This window comes from Schistocerca serialis, chromosome 8 (genome assembly GCF_023864345.2).
Source record: "Schistocerca serialis cubense isolate TAMUIC-IGC-003099 chromosome 8, iqSchSeri2.2, whole genome shotgun sequence".
Lineage (NCBI taxonomy): Eukaryota > Metazoa > Arthropoda > Insecta > Orthoptera > Acrididae > Schistocerca > Schistocerca serialis.
Genome location: NC_064645.1, coordinates 71,644,437 through 71,665,284, shown reverse-complemented (window position 1 = coordinate 71,665,284; position 20,848 = coordinate 71,644,437). Strand labels below are relative to the sequence as shown.

Here is a 20,848-nt window from a genome sequence, read left to right as displayed (position 1 = left end):
CAAATCGAAGATAATGGAATGTAGTCGAATTAATTCGGGAGATGCTGAGGGAATTAGATTAGGAAATGAGACACTTAAAGTAGTAAAGGAATTTTGCTATTTGGCGAGCAAAATAACTGATGATGGTCAAATTAAAGAGGATATAAAATGTAGAATGGCAATGGCAAGGAAAGCGTTTCTGAAGAAGAGAAATTTGTTAACATCGAAAAAGATTTAAGTGTCAAGAAGTCGTTTCTGAAAGTATTTCTTTGCAGTGTAGCCATGTATGGAAGTGAAACATGGACGATAACTAGTTTGGACAAGAAGAGAATAGAAGCTAAGACAATAGAAGCTTTCGAAATGTGGTGCTACAGAAGAATGCTGAAGATAAAGTGGGTAGATCACGTAACTAATGAGGAGGTATTGAATAGAATTGGGGAGAAGAGGAGTTTGTGGCACAACTTGACAAGAAGAAGGGATCGCTTGGTAGGACATGTTCTGAGGCATCCAGGGATCACAAATTTAGCATTTGAGGGCAGCGTGGAGGGTAAAAATCGCAGAGGCAGACCAAGAGAAGAATACACTAAGCAGATACAGAAGGATGTAGGTTGCAGTAAGTACTGGGAGATGAAGAAGCTTGCACAGGGTAGAGTAGCATGGAGAGCTGCATCAAACCAGTCTCAGGACTGAAGACCACAACAACAACAACAACAACAACAACTGTTACACTGCTGATGTCTACTTGGGTGCGCAGCCTCAAAAACGAGCATAAAATTATATTCTAATTTCGTAGGTTCGCCTTTTTTATTATTAGTAGCACACCTAATTACCTTCTTGTACGAAATGCAAGACAGGGGCAAAATGTATTTCCCCGCTTTTGATCAGAGTGGGGTGGGAGGTAAGGGTGACTAATTTTTCAGTTCCTCCCAAGCAGCAGTCGAACCAGCGAAGGATTACTTTATCGTCACCAGTGATACATATTAGCAACGACAAGGTTATTATAGCATTACTGATCACAAAAATCAAATGGCTCTGAGCACTATGGGACTTGACTGCTAAGGTCATCAGTCCCCTAGAACTTAGAACTACTTAAACCTAACTAACCTAAGGACATCACACACATCCATGCCCGAGGCAGGATTCGATCCTGCTGCCGTAGCGGTTGCGCGGTTCCAGACTGTAGCGCCTAGAACCGCTCGACCACTCCGGCCGACTTACCGGTGTGTGTGGAACGGTGTATGAAGATACGAAACTAATAAGAAACTGCTTGAGCAATCAGCAGAAAATATTCCTGTCTCTGGAAATGCGTCTGTTGGGGACCTTTGCCGCAACTGTGCTAGATACGTTGCTTCATTGGGACGTTTTGAGGGATGCACAGGACTATCAACATTCGGTAACACCTTTGTGTTGTTGTTACGAAAGAGGAAAGAGTTTAATCGCTAATTCAAACAAAGCTTAACTCTTCCCTGACAAAAACCGAACAAGAGTAGGGACAATCTCGTGATAAGCACTCTACGACTTAGAAAGCGAGGTAATACCTGGTCACTTGCCAATTACAGCCGTAAAAAACTTCTCACATACTCTGTCGGTGAGAACAGAGCAATGTAGCTCAATGATAAACCCTCCTTATGCAGCCATTCATTTTAGTTCATACGAACTCTCCTTACATCACGTAATGCATATACCTCCATACATCCTCCGTAATCCAAGCTTGTACTCTCTTAGAGCTTGTTACATGACATAGTATCATGCGTCATATTCCTAAGAATAAAAGTATAGTGACAAATAAGATAAAATGTGATAGTGACGCCGTTTCACACATTATATCGCTTTTCAAGAGCTCGTATTACAAGAAGACTGCAGGAAGACGTAGTTTTAGGTAAAATATTATTTGGCTGAAAATCTTACATAGTGAAATTGTTTGTTTTCCTGACGTGAAGCGTCGTTAAGTTTCAGCCTACAGCTTACTCCATGCCGATTTACGACTGTAGTTTCAGTTAAAAATATTTATTTCTATTCGCTCTCTACTTGATGCAATTAACATCAAAGCCAACGATACAATCCTCATATTTTCAATTGAAATAAATGTAAGAATTTTTTTCATGTTATCTTGCAGAGGAGTGTCTTTGCGATAATCAGTCTTTCGAACGTGGGTACCACAGTTTCACAGATCTATTTCTTATATTTAAATTCACCTGGCTTCCGAAACTGAAGTAATTTTCCCGTTAACTCGAGAAAAATCAATAATTTATCTCGACAATTCATAGTAAAAAAAGCCGTTATCCAAGTTTGTGCCGACGCGCGTAATGGAAGCGGATTTCCCATTTTGCCTGTCAGTCACACCACATGTAAATAGACCAGATCAAACCTCCCACTTTCCAAAAAAAAAATAATAAAAAATGACCCTGCCCTTTTTATGATTGCTTTTGTTCTCTAAATCCGCTTTAACATGGCCTGTAAGCCCCTACATAAGTTTTGGCGTGAACACAAGTTCGCTGGAAAAAAGAGATAAAAAAATACTGCCCGAGGCGGTGGAGACCGTGTTTGACATCGCATAAATATTAATCATTACGTGGACGGCTATCCGTATCGAATTTTAATATACGATAAGAATGCAGCCCGTGTTTGATATTCAAACATCAAACAGACTTGTTCATGATGTAAACGCGCGGGATATGAGAGTTTATATTCGGCTGAACACCAGGGGAGGGGGAAATACATGTATTCTGTCGCAAAACACCCGCTGCAAAACTCTGAGCGGGGAAATTCTGAAAAAAGGAGGATAGGTAACAGAGACCTGGATTCCCCTACCCCTGTATCCTTTACGATTTACGATAAGGCTCTCTCTGTTGCCAGAAGGAATTTATGAAGGTTGTAGGAAATTTTCGACAGATTTTCAATTTCATGTACGAGCAAAGTCACAGCTTTCGGACGCAAGTCCACCTACACATGACATTCTTCGCGTATATAGCGTGATAAATAGGTTCTATTACAGCTAGTGGTAATGAGCGTTGCTTAAGTCTTCGTGTGAACATGGGTTGTTAGTAATTAGATCATGACTTACTAAGCAGTACTGCCTACAATTTACGTGGTTATTACTGTGCGACGGAGATTTTACTACACGCTCACTTGTAATAAATTGTGTGAAAGTGAATTACTGCTGTAGGTAAATTCTTGAGATACGCGTGACTGAAAAGTGTATGAATCATTTTTTTCTTTATTGTAATTACCGCCCGCCTCTCCCCCACGGGCGGTGGGTGGGGTGCTACAACATTCCACTCTTCAGCCAAGGGCTTTTAAAAAATGTAACGAAGGTAATACAGATATCGTAAGATAAAAAATTTATAATGATTTTTAAAATCGATGAAACGCCGTATTTTGTTGATGTAATGTGTACTTCTAAAACAGTGTTTTTTAAATTAACATTAAAAAAACAAATGACAAAAACTATACACGTTTAAAGATACTTCGCAGCAGGGTGACAGTCTTTCAGGAAACAGCACCGCAGTTTCAGTTAACAGTTGAAGGACCTGCACTTGGAGGAAAGGTTTTGAGAAGGGAACAATTTGTTCTTTAAGGTTGAGAGTTCTGGACGGAAAAATATAGGGGTCTGTGAGGTGGGAAGCTATGAAGTTGAAGGTTTTGTATCTTCCGTAGATACTACAAATTAAAGTCCGCCGCCGCCTTTGAGGACTGTATATTCACCTCAATCTCAGGAGTTAATGTAGCGATCTTGATGTAGGTTTCCCTAATAGACAGACTGATTCACAAGAAATGTTTGTATATACGTTTATTACTAGCTTAGTGCCCGCTGCTCCGCTCGCATATACTGTATTTTTAACATAGAATTTTTCTTCTTTAATCGAATTTTCATGTTATTCTCAAAAAAAAAATGGTTCAAATGGCTCTGAGCACTATGGGACTTAACAGCTGTGGTCATCAGTCCCCTAGAACTTAGAACTACTTAAACCTAAGTAACCTAAGGACATCACACACATCCATGCCCGAGGCAGGATTCGAACCTGCGACCGTAACAGTCGCGCAGTTCCGGACTGCGCGCCTGGAACCGCGAGACCACCGCGGCCGGCTATTCACAAATTGCACCACGTTCCAAACTTGCTAAGGTCATGTTTTCTTTTCGAATATAAACGTGACCAAAATGCGATTCTGGTAGCTGGAGTTCAAGGTTTTAGTTAATCATACTTTTTGCGTTTTGTGGCGATATTTCCATAGAATCTTTCATTCCCTAACACATATTTCTCTATGTCTAACCGAGAAATGAAATACTAATTTACATAGATTTAGTTTTAATTTTTTTAATATGACAATTTATCCTCTTTAAAATTTTCATCCCCTATTTCACTTCCTTAGGGTCTGAATTTCCAAAAATGGTGAAAAACGTGTTTTTTTGTCTCTAATAGAGAAGTCAAATACCAATCATCATAGATGTTGCTTTAAAGATGGTTTAGTAGTTCAATAATAATGAAAAATTAAAAAGAAAATTCACCAGTATTTTACCCTCTTAGTGACTGAATTCCGTCATTGTTGAAAGAAGCATTTTTTTTTTATTTGTGACTGAGAAACCAAATACTATTTTTCGCAGTTCTAGCTTAAAAACTGCCTTAATAGCGACATATTTACAAAAAGCCCTTCGTCTCTATTTGACTCCCTTTGGAGTGCAATATCGAAGAATTCCTACTTAAACAATGCCTATAGTATAAGACGATACCCTCTCCAGATTTCATGTTTCTATCCTTAGCAGTTTGGGTTGGGCGATGTTGTGTCGGTGAATTCGTTTCGCTCTATTCAACAGTCTTAGAGATTGAATTTTCACAACCAGTGAAAGAAATATTTTTTTCATTTCTAACCGAGAAGCCACATACAAATTTGATAGATTTAGCCTTTAAATGCTTTCACAATGAAATACTTTCATAAAACGTTTCACCCCCGTAGGGTTTCAGTTTCCAAAAACAGTGAAAAGCGTATTTTTTTATTTCTGACAGAGAAGGCAAACACAAATTTTCATCAAGATAGCTTGAAAAGTTTTTGCATGATGAAATATTTCCATAAAGACTCTCATCCCCTATTTCACCATCATAGCCGCTGAATTTCCAAAAACATAGAAACAAGAATTTTTTACTGGTAACCGTGAAGTCAAATACCAAATTTTCGTAGACATAGCTTGGAAAGTACCTTGGGTCTCTAATAATGTTTCATTTTCACAAAAAAATTCACCCACTATTTCACAACCACAGTCGTTAAATTTCTAAAAATCCTGAAACATGACTTTCTGTGTTCATGACCGAGAAACGAAATTCCAATTTTCGTAGATCTTGCTTCAAAGTTGCCTTAATAGCGACATATTTTCAGAAAACATTTCATCCCTCATTTCTTTCTATTAGGGCTGGATTTTCGAGAAGTTCGTTCTCAGATGGCGCCTAAAATACAAAGTCAACTTCCTCTACGAACTTCAGCTTCCTACAGCTGTATGTTTGGAGTCGGGTGGGCGTTATGTACAAGACAGTCAGAACCGTAAAGATTACTAATAAAACCGATGGCTACCTGTTCCGTATTTGATTAGCCCTTGGAGTGAAATCTCGTGGCAATGATATGAGCTACGAGATGGACAGCTACATTGTAAGTGGTACCTAGCGGGGAAAGTAGAAAAGTAAACACTAGTCTCAACTTAAGAGAACAGCGAAGATGAAACACAATCTGCGTTGGGCTTGATGGTCTAGCGGTGAAGTGCGTACCATTCAAATGAAAAGTTACGTGATCGAGTTTCGGTTGGACAACAGATTGTTTTGTCTATCTTTCAAATTAGCACTCACAGGTCAGTGATGATATTCGCGTGAAACTACACGTGGTTCGGATCCCCCGTTAAACTATAGAACCCTTCCCCTGGAGCTGTTACTAAGATGTTACTAAGTGACTGAATGAGGAAACCTGTGATGCGGACCAAACTTTAACAGATGAAATAATCAAAAAATTGTAAGAAAGTAATGATGAAGGTGATGAAGAAGAGGACGCAGGAGGAGGGAGCATGAAGATTTCTCACACTACTGGGGCTGAAGCTGCCGAGGCCTTCCTTCAGTACATTATGTAACAACCAGAAACATGCAATACCGATGTAATGCTTGTAAAGCGGTTGCGTGATAAAAGATGCCACCGTAGCGTATCATCATTGAAACAGTTAAAAATTAGGGACATAATTGAGTGATACGACTGTATAATTATGTGCAGTATATTGTACACTCAAGGATTAAGTTTTCTTTAAAAACTTAATGTACTTTTGGATTTAATAAAGTATATCCTCTGTGTTTTAAAATTCTATCTTTCGGTTTAATAAAGTACACTACACTATATGCCCTATGTTTCCAAAATAAATGAAAAACAAAATAAATCAAAAAATTAATTTCACACACTCAGTAATAAGGTACTTCAGCTAATTCGGCACCCATACGTGCCAGGAATGGCCGGATTAGCGAGAGTCTAGTGAATTTTGTTGAGAGCTACAACCGGACGCATAGTATTTATATTTGTGTACTTCTGCAGGCTTTCGTGGCCGTTGTCACTGAAGTTAAAATCTTGTGGGTTATTAGGACGCGTCATATTTCTACTAAAATGATCGACGTTTCGATTCCTCTGCCGGGATCTTCCTCGGGATCTTATGGTGTCCACTACTGATAGAACACTTGTAAGGCTTCTTTGTATACAACGTTTGAAGTAGTATGATTGGAGGCCATAACAAAGAGCTTGTCTGTCTCGAAAGCAATGGAGAGAGCCACGCAAGCCGTGTGAAAAGCAACTGACAATAATGTCCGTGCCCGCAACACGCAGCGTCTTCTCTTGTGTTTTGTGTGTTGTTTATGGCATAACGTAAGCTCACAGCTGACTATGCACGCTCAAAGCGGAATGGGAAATTGTTGGGAATAAGTTGCATTCGGTGTATAAAAACTATCTCAGCTACGTCACTTCCAGTCAAAATTTACGCTTGTACGTTACGACTAACATTAAAATTTACCCCTTTACATAGTTTTAATCGACTTAAATTTTGAAACAGAATGGTTTATTCAAATTGATTTTGTGTGTTGTAAGGGTCAAATGGCTCTGAGCACTATGGGACTTAACTTCTTTGGTCATCAGTCCTCTAGAACTTGGAACTACTTAAACCTAACGAACCTAAGGACATCACACACATCCATGCCCGAGGCAGGATTCGAACCTGAGATCGTAGCGGTGGTGTAAGGCCAGGTGCACTAAAAGAGTTTACGTTGGTTGGATAAAAAGTAGTGGTAACACATTGGTAATTCATACCACATTTCATTGAGAGACGTTCACCGTATTACATGCTCTCAATATAATCTCCCTGCACCTCAATCATCTTCCATCACAGAGGTGATGTCTCGCAAGGGCTTCCCTATGGCACGGATGATGTTTCCTCTTGAATTGCAGCGTGTGCCACAAAGAGGTTCCTTCATTTTGGCGAAAAGGTCGTAATCGCACGGACTCATATCGGGTGTACACGGTGGTTGTTCCAGTATCTTCCACGCCCACGTACGCAGGGTTTCAGCGTATGGCATGGTGCATTGTCGTGAAGGATGAGGGGACGCAGTGCCAAAAGGAAACATAGTTGTGGGCTGCGACCAGGTGCACACCAATATTGATCTACGCACTTTGTTCGTGTTCCCTAAACATACTCTTAGGGCGCTCAAACTGGCCTCCCGCACATTCAAACAGTAAAAATTGCTACTCATTCGAAAACAGCCGTCACCGCAAACTGCACTGCTTCAGCTAAACTTCTGCTATCTACAGAGAGCGGGCACGTTCTTCATGTTATGGGAACCTTGCCCCATTTTTTATCCAACCCATGTAAAAATTCTGCTGGATAAGTCGTAGAGCCATCTTGCTACATAGAGTTTTCTCAATATGAGTAACAATGTACGAGTTAATTTTCCCAGCTCTATCGGTTAGAGTCTGTGGTGTCACCGCCAGACACCACACTAGCTAGGTGGTAGCCTTTAAATCGGCTGCGGTCCGCTAGTATACGTCGGACCCGCGTGTCGCCACTGTCAGTGATTGCAGACCGAGCGCCGCCAAACGGCAGGTCTAGACAGACGTCCTAGCACTTGCCCCAGTTGTACAGCAGACTTTGCTAGCGACGCTACACTGACAAATACGCTCTCATTTGCCGAGACGATAGTTAGCATAGCCTTCAGCTACGTCATTTGTATTGTATTGATGTATCAACAAGAGCGATATTCTCCAATTATGGATTAAAGTTAAGTATTACATCAACTACGTACTTTATTTGCTACTATTAATTCCCTTAACTGTTCCAGACCTCACGCCAGTCTGCGTGAGCTAAACGCGTGCCTTTCGGCTACCTCCGATTGGCTTGGCTGTCTTGCCAAGTCACTACAGAGTCAATTAAGCATATTCACAAAGTGAAAAGCTTTCATGAGTTGTTGTTTGCCTGTGAACAAATAAACTGAAGAAACAAGGTCCTCTCGCATTCCGGAGGACGACGGTTCAATCCCGCATCCGGCCATCCTGATTTAGGTTTTCCGTGATTTCCCTAAATCGCTCCAGGTAAAAGCCAGGATGGTTCCTTTGAGAGGAGCGGTTCTAGGCGCTTCAGTCTGGAACCGCGAGATCTTTACGGTCGCAGGTTCGAATCCTGCCTCGGGCATAGATGCGTGTGATGTCCTTAGGTTAGTTAGGTTTAAGTAGTTCTAAGTTCTAGGGGACTGATGACCTCATATATTAAGTCCGAGAGTGCTCAGAGCCATTTGAACAACTTTTTTTCTTTCTTTTTTCTTTGAAAGGGCACGGCCGACTTCCTTACCCATCCGTCCCTAATCCGATGAGACCGATGACCTCGCTGTTTGGTCTCTCCCCCAAACAACCCAACCCCAACCCAAACAAGGTCCTGAAGAGGAACTAGTGTATGGCACAAATTACCAGGCAAAATGATTCTTCCAGATCTGTCCTCTCGCCATAAATTACAGGGCTGTGTGCAAACAAATGAAGGGCTTATTTCAATAGTAGTACAAGTCCATTTTTGTTCATTCTGAGATACAGAGTCCCAAAGTTAAAGGAGCGTTGAAAAATCTGCAGTTGAGATACCAGAAATATTCTGGTATCTCAACTGCATATTTTTCAGCGCTCATTTAACTTCAAGACTCTGTATCTCAGAATGAACAAAAATGGACTTGTACCACTATTGAAATATCCCCTTCATATGTAAATGCACTTTCTGCTTTATCATCCCAAAGGAAGTTTAGCATGCCCCGCTACTATTTCTTGAGATGCTTCTGAATCTTCAGACGAAACTGACATTCTATTTAGCGAGTGTCGAAGTCGATCATCTTCTTGGCGACCTTGGCTTTGTTCTTTTGTCTCAACCTGCCCTATTCCATCTATTCTCTCCATTTTACTCGCCGTCAAATTGTCACGATATTGACGCACACGTTCATAATTCTCCATAGCTAAACGCCGCTGGTGTTGGTCATCGCACTATAAAGCTGTAGCAATATCGTTACATCACTTAAGCTCTCCTCACACTGCGTAAATGTTTATGAGGCGCGAGATAATGAATGGCGCCCACCATCACCGTTTAGTCGCTCTACCCACTGGAGACTGCTTTCTATAGACCCTGCAGCAGCTTTACTGGGTTCTCAGTGAAAGTTTCCGAAGCTAAAAACAATGTGGGGTGTTGTCGATCAGCTTTCAGTCGGGCATGTCGTTTCTCATTTCTTTCAAGGGTTGAAGAGTGTTTTGCAAACATGTCGAGAATATCGACGTTTTTCTCCTCGAGAAGAGGTTTCTGAGGAGCGAAATGAAGCAGTGCACTTGGTTGCATTGCGCTTCGCTTTGGGAAGGAGATTCCAAACAGCGAGTTAAAGTCTGATGTTCTCGAAAGGCAGCAAGTCTCACCCCACGTCCTTCAGTGGCTTCTTGAGGCCGCGTAGCCATTCTAGTGTACTGTGAAGAACTCGAACTGTTTCGAGGTAATTTTATTCATAAACAAAATGTAGACGCCCAAACTCAAAGCAGACTCAGTAAATTCATTTCTCCTTGCCAAGACGTCAAATATAAATAAAACCTATCCAAGGAAGCAACGCAATTTCGTTAATGTATAATACACAGAGTGTACGACCCCGGTCGCTGAGTGATCAGCGCGGCAGAATGTCAATCCTAAAGGTCCGGGTTCGAGTCCCGGCTGGGTCGGAGATTTTCTCCGCTCAGGGATTGGGTGTTGTGTTGTCCTAATCGTCATCGTTTCATCCCCATCGACTTGCAAGTCGCCGAAGTGACGTCAAATCGAAAGACTTGCACCCGGCGAAAGGTCTACCCGACGGGAGGCCCTAATCACACGACATTTAACCCATAATACACAGAGTGGAATGAGAAAATCTGCATATCCAAACCAAGTATATTCAGTGTTAGTTTCTATTCATGGAGATCAGAATGCAACGCTTAATTCTGTCACAGTCGTAAACTTTTTTGCTTTACTGACTTAAAAAAAAAGAAAAAAAAAGCTAAAGCGCTATCTATTGACACTTTGATGCAGTATGCCATGGTGCTCGAGTCAATGAAGTGACCATCCGAACCGCTAACCTGGACAGACTCATAAAACCTTACATTAAGACTTGTTTTCTGTAATCAGTTTTTGGTGGAGTAAAGCCTTCATGTCGCCCAAAGCATTTGAAGCTGCCTGTGGAAACCCCATGACAATTTGTGTAGTAGTTTTGGAGATCAGCGTGATGCAATGCACAAAGAGAAAAAGTTCGTTTTTTTTAAAAAAAAAATAGTGTTATTGTATTCTTCTGTACTCTATACATGAAATGCAATCAGCTTTTGGCAAATATTTTCAATTTACGATATGACATTATTAGAGTTTTATTATTTGTATATGCTGTATGAAAGAAACTTTCAGTATTTTTCTGTCTCTGTGCGAAAGATTGTACCAGGAATAGCTCTAGGATTTTTTAGTCGGTTTTCGCTAAGAGCTACATTTGTGTACGAAGAAGGTTCACAAATGTAATTAACAAATATTTAGTGAAAAATGGCTGAAACATAGTAAATTAAAACCTCCGTCGTGTTTTTCTGTCTGTATGTGAAGGCTATGTTCAGACACTGTAGGGATTTGATACAGTTTCATTAATAGGTAGACTGATTAATGAGGAAGGAATCTTTATATAATTTACTACCGCTTCTCCGGGCAATTCTTCTAGTGGTAGGTAATTGTTGCTAGACGTATGGAGTGTGGCCGGGTCACTAGTGCGTCAGTAATTCTTGGCCGTATTCTTTGCCTATCATTGCCATTATTCCATTGGATGTAGAAAATTTTAAAAAAATGCTCTAATATCTTTTCACTAAGAGATATCATTTGCAGACAAATTCAATAATTACACCAACGGAATAATTTACAGTTGAAGCATTCTGCAGCAGAGTTTATTTCCTTTGCCAGGACTTCCTGATTTATTTAACACTTCATTCAACAGGTTTGATTCCGTTGGAATCTATTTGAATTCTCCCAAGATGCTCTAATATTTGCAGTTTAAATTGCTCTCAGCTTTATTGTTCTTCTGGAACAATAACCATAATTTTCGCAAACTGTCGACATGGAGTGATGACTGTTGGTTTTGCATTTCTCTCGCTGACTATAAGCGTTGGCTGTCAGTGCATGTATCACTTTTTTCCCTCTGTATTCTGACGAGCATGGTGCGGTCCGCGCACTAGCTCCTCTCCTCTGCCAAACTCTCGATTTCAGAGTAGCATTTACACTCAACATCCTCAGTTATTCGTTCGCCATACTCCAATCTCTGACATCCACTACAGCTTTTGCTCTCTGTAGCTACCTCTACTACTGTGGGAGTTATTCCTTGATGTGTTATCACATGTTCTATTGTTCTGTCCCTTCGCATTGACAGTGTTCCCCACACAGTCGCTTACTTGGTGACTCTGCAGAAAATCTCCTTATTTGTTATTAGTCAGCCTAGTTTTCAACATCCTTCGCTCCACAGTTCGCAACTCCAATCGATTCCACAGACATTAACGAGGGCTCACTGCAATCCGCAACGGTGCATCGGAGCCTCTCCGGAAGAGCACGTCTCCCCTCTCACTGCAGCAGCGCCATCCCACTGAGATCCATACAGCGACGAGCCAGCAAGAGCTGTGTCCAATTTGAGACCTCATCTGTAGATGTCAGCATCATAGTATAGGACCAATATGACAGTTAATGTTTCTGATGATGTTGTTCATTTAAATGTGGAACACTGTACAGTAGGAGAACAGCTTGTTAATATGTGAATCAAGTTATGCCTTAACAGTGAATAACAGTTGCAACTTAGCAAACAATGTTGTGGCAAATTAATACGTTAAAGTTAAGTAAATCTTTTATTAATTTAGGTAATAATATGAACTAATAATGCTTCTGTTGTAGTTAAAAATGAACTATCTCTTTGAGCAGTGAAGAAACACGCAGTTGTAGCCAGGCGAGAGTAGTTTCCCATGGTCATAACAACCACATCCCCAACGCTTCGATGCTCTTGGTTTGCGGTTTTCCCACAGTCCAAGATTCAGGTACATACAATTCTATTATCCAGTCATGCATCTTTTCCTCAGATTAAGGCTCATGATTAATATGATTAGAGTTATTTCTGCCAGGAATGACCTCTTTGCCTGTGCCAGTCTGATTTGATTCCTCCGGCATGCTCCCAGGGTAGTAAAATTTCTTCAGTTCGTCTACTTCGTGGTCCCCTTGACGTTAAATTTACGATTAATCTCATTTCTGATGCTCCTCCTCATTCCTTTCTTCTTCCGACGGTTTCAGTAGACTGTTCATTTCATTCAAGTTGTCCTGCAGTCCTTCCATGCTTTCGCTTAGGATAGCACTGTCATTGCGGAATCTATCGTTGATATTCGCTCACCATCAATTTTAAACCCACTCATGAAAGTATCTTTCTTCTGTTATTGTTTCTTCAGTTTATGGATCGAGGACTGGATGCAAAAGTTTTTTTCGCTCCCTTTTAATCTTCCAATCTTGTTGCTCCGTATTGGATCCTATGCATCAGAACGCATTAAATGCCGTTCGGGATGGCTGATAATCAGTATTTTTGCTATCAGAGTAGAACAGTGGGCAGAGATTTATGCATTTCCTACGGTCGTTATAGCAGTAGCTTATATCTGTATTCCACGTAGTGTTAACGCACTTTATGGAAAATAAACGCTTCTCTGCCTTGGCTTCGGGCTACGTCGCCAGCCCAGATCACGTAAGAAGCAGATTGACAGTCCTTAGGGCGGAACAGGCAACCGTAATAATAGTTTTCCCGTCGGTCAACAGATGTCGCAGGCGACGCTACAATGCTAACTGATCTGTCCACGTCGCAGAATTGGCAACGCTGTATCTTCGGTGACGTGAATAACGCTGATTTGCGTTCGGCTAGAGCGCTGCGCGCGGAATGCATTCGTCACACAGCTGACTGTAGCTCATGATCGGCTGTGGTTTTTCCCGAGTTCTCAATCTAAGAATGTAGATTAGCTCCTGCAATTCTACAAACCAAGTTTATTTGTCACAATCATATGCGAAATGAAATAAATGAAAAGTAACACACAAACATTTCTCGAGAGTTACTGTTTAAATGCAGACTGTATTGCAGTCGCAAGGGTTTTACACTCGCCTTCCATGCCGTCTATTTCCTCTTTGCTATACAGCTCTTCTGATACGGATGATGGTGGTAAAAAAGATCTCCACATGCAGGTTAACACTAGAAAGCTTTCAAAATCCGCACTCGGGTATGATGCGAATTAAGGCTGGACATATTTCAGTGACAGTCATTTCAAATTTAAATTCTTTTACTTTCCATGTAACTTATCGTAAATGATATAAGAGTGGCACAAAACGATGAATTTCGGATTGTTGTTGAAAGGGGGCTGCAAACGCGGTAATATACAAGTGAAAGCGTGTTTTTCGAGCATATTTTGGCGGTGTCAACTTTGAAGGTCCACAGATGGCAAACCATAATTATGTTAAAAATTTACTTTGTACAGTTTAAAGATAACCCGCAAATATTCGCAACAGACGTGCGCTTTAATCTGCAACACAGTTATTACTGGGGATATCCGCACTCGCACAGACCTGTAACTATAAGTAGTGTTGTTTTTCAGTGAAAGCTGTGTGAGGATTATTAGCGCACAGAAAAAAAGAAACTAAAATAGGCAGCGTCTATAGTTTGCATGTTATGCTCGTTCTCTTCTATTCTCCTCTCTTCATTCCAGTATAAACGCTTGTTCACAAGTTTAAATGATTGGCAGTGAACATTGGTGAATTATCTATGAATACTCGTTTGCAGCAGTGTAAACGAGGTTTTACACTCGTTCATTTCGTTCGCTCTAGTATATACCAAGATTTAGAGCGACCGATGGCGGCTATCAGTCATATATTTCACTGTTGCGATTTCAGCTCTAGGGCCATTTTCAAGTACCAAGGGAAACGTCTTGTAAGGTAATGCTTCTTAAACTGTTTACCAAATGTTACAACACTATGCTTTGCATTTCGTTATCCATATCTTATCTTGGTTTCAGTTTTCACATTGCACACAAAAATGCCTCTACAGCCAAAATTACGATAGTGAAGTGAATAAACAGTTTAAAAAAAGTCCAAATCGCAGCAAAGATTTCATTTAAAAATTGTATGATACGAATCTTGCACAGGAAGGGCTACCACGTTATATCAGAATATAAGATCAACAAATTTAGATAGTATCGAATGCATAGGGCTTCTTATTAATTCTTACTCGTAACTAATTTATTGATTTATCTGAATTTAAAATCCACTTCCGCAACCTTTCTTTATCTTTGACGGGAAATCTGAACATTTTTAGTTCAGGATTTGTCCGTCTACTCCTTCCACGGTTGATATACTCCCAGGCCCTCTGCATGACAATTCGATCAACTACCACCGGTATGTCAGAAACAGCTGTACTTCACAGATGCCAAATGGTGGAAAGCTGCATGCGTTCGGACGATGTTGTCACATATTTCACAGAACGGTGTGCCATCTAGTGGCTGGTGCCACAAATAAGGGTGTGACACTGTTGCCGCCTGGTGGCCATTTCCTGACAAGGGTTGCCTGCTAGACCAAGCGATGGGGCAATCTGTTACTTACGTGATCTGGGGTCGCCAGTAATCCTTAAGACGAGTTATGGAAGGATTGGCATAACTTTGTGAAACATTTATAGTTCGTTCTTGGGACAGTTGGGACTCGCCTGCTGGCTGTACAATTCACAAGTCTACTAATGTAGGAAGTGCATAACCACAAGCCGGTGACCTGGCTTCCCTGACACGAATTCCCTCCACTACCCCGCCCCCACCACTCTACCCCTCAACACTGCAGTCCATCACAGGTGTAGAACACAGTTTATCCTTCCATAAAGTTGTACTGAACTTAGATGTAGTACACTTATTGAATACCAATTGTTAACCCACTTTATAAAACAATAAACATTAACTTTATATCATTAAAACTGAGTTTTAAACATCTGTGTTTTTTCATTCCCTGCAAACTTGAAACTACCAAAGTTAGACAAAAAAAATTTGGCAGATGTAATGCAGTTTAATTCTATACTGAGAAATATTGTGGTCATCAAATGGTTCAAATGGCTCTGAGCACTATGGGACTTACCATCTATGGTCATCAGTCCCCTAGAACTTAGAACTACTTAAACCTAACTAACATAAGGACAGCACACATACCCAGTCCTCACGAGGCAGAGAAAATCCCTGACCCCACCGGGAATCGAACCCGGGAACCCGGGCGCGGGAAGCGAGAACGCTAGGCATGAAATGCCTCCCACCCCTAAACCCGCTCTGTCAGTTCAAACGTCAAGATTTTTAGTATGTTGTCCGTGGTTTTTCAGCCTACCACAGCAAAAATACATCAAATTCCCAAAATTTTTTTCCCTATTTGACATTTTTTTGGTCTTCGTTTATACGAAGGTGTCTTGAGTTTTGTTATATCTTGCTCCCATTACTAAACACAACATCTGAAATGTCGCTTTGGATACCTTATTTCTTCTGAAGATATTTAACAGATCCCCCATTTTCTATTCCATTCTACAGTATATTATTCTTGCCACATACACGAGCTGAGAAGCTGATTGTGCGACTCAACTTCACTGCGATAACTTACCTCAGCAATGGAAAATCACTGTGCACTCGTAAGAGACTGCAGTAAGAGGGGCGTTTAACGAGTAATGTAAGACTTTTACTGTGAATGCACCTTGGTTTTGTTCAGGATCCAATACACCACATTCTTTTCCACTCTTTTGGCTGTTAAACACTATTTTTGAACATAGTCTCTGATCATTTTGACGGGCCTACACCACCTTACAGGAAGGGCCTATTTGCCCGCTTGGTACCACACAGGTGGTCGACGTCAGAACCAAACTCTAAATAACCTCCCCATCATCCACGCACGGCTTCCCGCAGAGTGCTTCCTTCATTACGACAAAAAGATGGAAGGTGAAAGATCTGGGCTGCAAGGTGGACGAGGAAGAACAGCGCACCGAAGTTTCCTCAGCTCCTCTCGAGTGCGTAGACTTGTGTGAGGCCTCGTGCTTTCATGGACAAGAAGAAGTTCGTTTGCATTTTTAAGGCACTAACACGCTGAAACCATTTCTTCAATTTCATGAGGGTATCATAGACTTGAGAGATGATCGTTGTACCCCTTCAGAGTCCCAGAAGACCGCCACCATGGCTGTATCAACTGAGGGTGCAGCTCTGAATTTTCCCTTCGGAGGAGACGTGGTGTGGAGCCACACCTCGAATGAGAGTGTCCTCACGTTCCGAAACTGCAGAAGTCACAGCTCTGTGCCGCCGGCCGGCATGTGGGAGGTGGGACAGGTGTCCGCGACCTTGTTTCGATGATGGCAGGCGCCTCGCCCAAAGATTCTCCGTGATTTTATTCACTGCCAGGTCTCCGTAGATATTCTGCAAGCGCCTATGAGTATATGCGATGATCTGATTTTCCGCCAAAAGAAACGCAATGTATAAAATGACTTTTTTTATAATATGAATGTTTATATTTGTGTTAGGAGAGAGAGAGAGATTGATTTTTGACTGAGATTTTTACTTTAAGTCGTAACTGGTACCTGAATTTGGTTGCTGCCTCCTTGAATGATCAGCTTATACACCAGTTGGTGTCGTATCACAATTTGGAGGAAGTTATTGTTCCTTAAGATTTAGAATACGACTCTGTTAGTTACTTGGCCGTTTTGCGGATGGCTTTGAGCCCAAGTTTTCGTAGCTTTCCATACCTAAGGGACCACTGTTGTAAGTAAGTAAGGTCAAACAGCAATCGGCTTTTCGTGAGGAAAGGAGATTACTTAGCACACAAACTTCCTCCAAACTACACGTCCTGCTACATGAAAATTGGTCAGTGGCGTTCAGCACCATACTATTGTACAAGAACATAATCCAATTACTATAATTAAGAAATTATGAGAGGTTGTTACTTATTGACTGAAAACTATAGAGAATGCATTTCTTTTCCTGTATTTTAGTGAACTTTGTACACTTACAAATCTGTCGATTGATAGACGGCGACGACAACGAAGTTAACCTCCTTTTCCAAAAACAAGATATTTCTATACTTGGCTTCCAGAACATTTGTATACATACACGTTTGGCAACTGTTACGCATACTTTACTCGGTTTTATCCCTAAAATATCAATTTTCATTAAATGTAACAATACGTTCGTAGCGACGGCCTAGCAACACCTCCTCTTTCCACAACATACAGATTAACAGTTCTTCTTTTTTTTTAAAAAAAAATAATTGTCTTTTTTTTAGAGTCCATTCTCAAAGATTCACAAATACTATCGTTGCGGGTATTGCGCGCTAAAGAATTTGTTGCTCTCCAGCTGCGCTTCACTTCACTTCAAGTACTTTTTGAATCAAATTTACATTTACGGTATTTACATACACTACTGAGCTTCTCAGAATAAAATCAGACACATATTAGTTTGAAAAAAGGGGCAGTGAGGCTCATATAACATTACAAGCTCACTGCTTGGAACGCCCCTCCGTTACAGACGTAATTTTTATGGTTATGTATAGTGCCGCCACCTATGGGAAGTTCATGAAACTATAAGGGCTGAAGCGGAAATATCCCGTTTGTTCCACAACAAATTTCGCATTTTAGCTACCGAAAGTGGCAGAGAAAATAAAATGTGTTACATTAGTTATTGGACGCTTCTCGTACTCTTTCTGCGACCAATGGCTTTCCCAAGGAGCTGATTTACTACCTCAGTGTGTGGCCAACAACAACCTTACGAGGAAGGAGTTCATATCGTTACGACCGACCTCGGTAAACACGACAGTGTACCATCACCGTGCACCGACTAGCACCCACGGCTCGTGATACGGCTCGGTCCCTCAGCTTGTGCTTCTCCTTGCCGCAGCGCTGCCCGAGGGTCCGCCCACGCTGGTGGCGGAGCGCGAGCGCTACTACCCGGGGGACCTGCTGAGGGCCAACTGCACGGCGCCGCCGTCCAGGCCGGCGGCGCAGCTCTCCTTCTACATCAACGACGAGCCGGTGAGTCCATCTCTGCTCACTCCTAATTCACTCTGCTCGTAATGAACGGACACTGTTGTTTCTAGAAAGGCCGTGTTACCGTCAACAGAACCCATGGACCTCACCTGTGGTGTGGTGAGAGCCCTGCCAGGGAAGGCTGTGATATGATAAAGGCATTCACAACGGGAAGTCTTAGCTGCTGGTCAACCTTAAGGATTGAATGGTGATGACCCATGAAATTCAGGGAAGCTGAAAGCCCTCCGAAGACGTCCATTGCAGCTTTGGACGAAACATAGACTACATAAACGTTTCATGGACCATGACCATCCAACCCTCAAGATTTATCAGCGCCTAAATCTGTGATTACGAAATTAATTTAGAGAAACTATGGACCTGAAAGTTTATAGAGCGGCAGTTAAGGTTGATAACTTAACTGTGCATAATTTTAAAACACAGTTTAACGCACACTCATCAAAAGAAGTTTTGCATCACCCCAGTTGCCAGAACTCCTGAAGATAAACGTTGACTGTGGATATTGTATCACAGACACTGTCCCTTTGATTGTTCAGAGATGTCACTAAATCTTACAAAATACGTAAAAAACCACGCATGAGCAGTGCCTATTAGACGGAGGGGGTCCGACAGCCGACCAGTTCCAGTCATTCCACCAGGAAGGAGGTCCACGGCTCGTGTTGTCTGTAGTTCAACCATACCTAGAGGATCAATACTCCAGTTAGTTTGCACCTCTAAGGGCTCTTAACAACGGGAGTGTCCAGGCGTCTCGGAGTGAACCAAAGCGATGTTGTTCGGACATGGCGGAGATACAGAGAGACAGGAACTGTTGATGACATGCCTCGCTCAGGCTGCCCAAGGGCTACTACTGCAGTGAATGACCGCTACCTACGGATTATGGCTCGGACGAACCCTGACAGCAACGCCACCATATTGAATCATGCTTTTCGTACAGCCACAGGACGCCGTGTTACGACTCAAACTGTGGGCAGTAGGCTGAAATATGCGCATCTTGACATGGCGAGGTCCATCTTCGCAACGACGACACCATGCAGCGCTGTATAGATGGGCCCAACAACATCCCGAATGGACCGCTCAGGTTTGACATCACGTTCTCTTCACGGATGAGTGTCGCATATGCCATCAACCAGACAATAGTCGTGTTTGGATGCAGCTCGGTCAGGCTGAACGCCTTACATACACTGTCCAGCCAGTGCAGCAAGGTGGAGATTCCCTGCTGTATTGTGGTGGCATTATGTGGGGCCGACGTACGCTGCTGGTGGGCATGGATGGCGCCGCAACTGCTGTACAATACGTGAATGCCATCCTCCGACCGATAGTGCAACCATACCGGCAGCATATTGGCGAGGCATTCGTCTTCATGGACGATAATTCGCGCCCCTATCATGCAAATCTTGTGAATGGCTTCCTTCAGGAAAACGACATCGTTCATCTAGAGTGCCAACATGTTCTCCATACATGAACCCTATCTAACATGCCTGGGATAGACCGAAAATGTCTGTTTATGGGCGACTAGACCCACCAACCACTCTGACAGGTTTCGGCCCAATCACCGTTCTGGAGTGAGACAATCTGGACCAACAGTGCCTTGATGAATTTGCGGATAGTATGCCACGAAAAACACAGGAATGCATCAATGCAAGAGGATGTGCTTTAGGTACCGGTTTGTACAGCAATCTGGACCACCACCTCTGAAGGTCTCGCTGTATGGTGGTACAACATGCAATGTGTGGTTTTCATGAGCAATAAAAAGGGCGGAAATGATGTTTATGTTGATCTCTATTCTGTATAGGTTCCGGAACCGAGGTGATGCCAAACTTTTTTGATCTGTGTATAATGAATTGAAGAAATTTAAAAAATTTTATGAACCGTCTTTTGGCGTTTCTGCTCTTAAGTTCTTCTAGAGCCATTACTTTGCATTTTTGGTCGATCCTTAATTACGTAGTACACAGAAAAATATAAAACGCATCTTATTAGAGCAATATATCTGTTTTTCTTTTGTATTATTCACTATCGGCTCCAGTTACGTGCAGGGCTGTCGTCGTAGTTCTGAGTATTACGCCACAATGACAGGGGAAGTTGTAATTCTGTTGACAAAAAAGAAAAGAAAGGCATCCGCTTCTTTGAATCTTGAATTTCTTATTAGAACACTCCTAGTGATCGGATGACCATGCTACAGTATAAGTATTCAATAGGCTATTTGTTACGTGACATTGATCTTCGCTTCCAGCAATAACTCGTTAATATATGAA

General features: G+C 41.8%; 1 protein-coding gene across 1 annotated transcript in view; it reads left to right on the top strand.

The window, feature by feature from the left end:
• Nucleotides 1-20,848, top strand: part of LOC126416693 (uncharacterized) — a 1,289,338-nt gene that overhangs the window by 981,265 nt on the left and 287,225 nt on the right. The window contains exon 4 of the mRNA XM_050084495.1: nt 18,451-18,584. Coding sequence (XP_049940452.1) covers nt 18,451-18,584 — 134 coding nt within the window. The remainder of the gene's footprint in view (nt 1-18,450; nt 18,585-20,848) is intronic.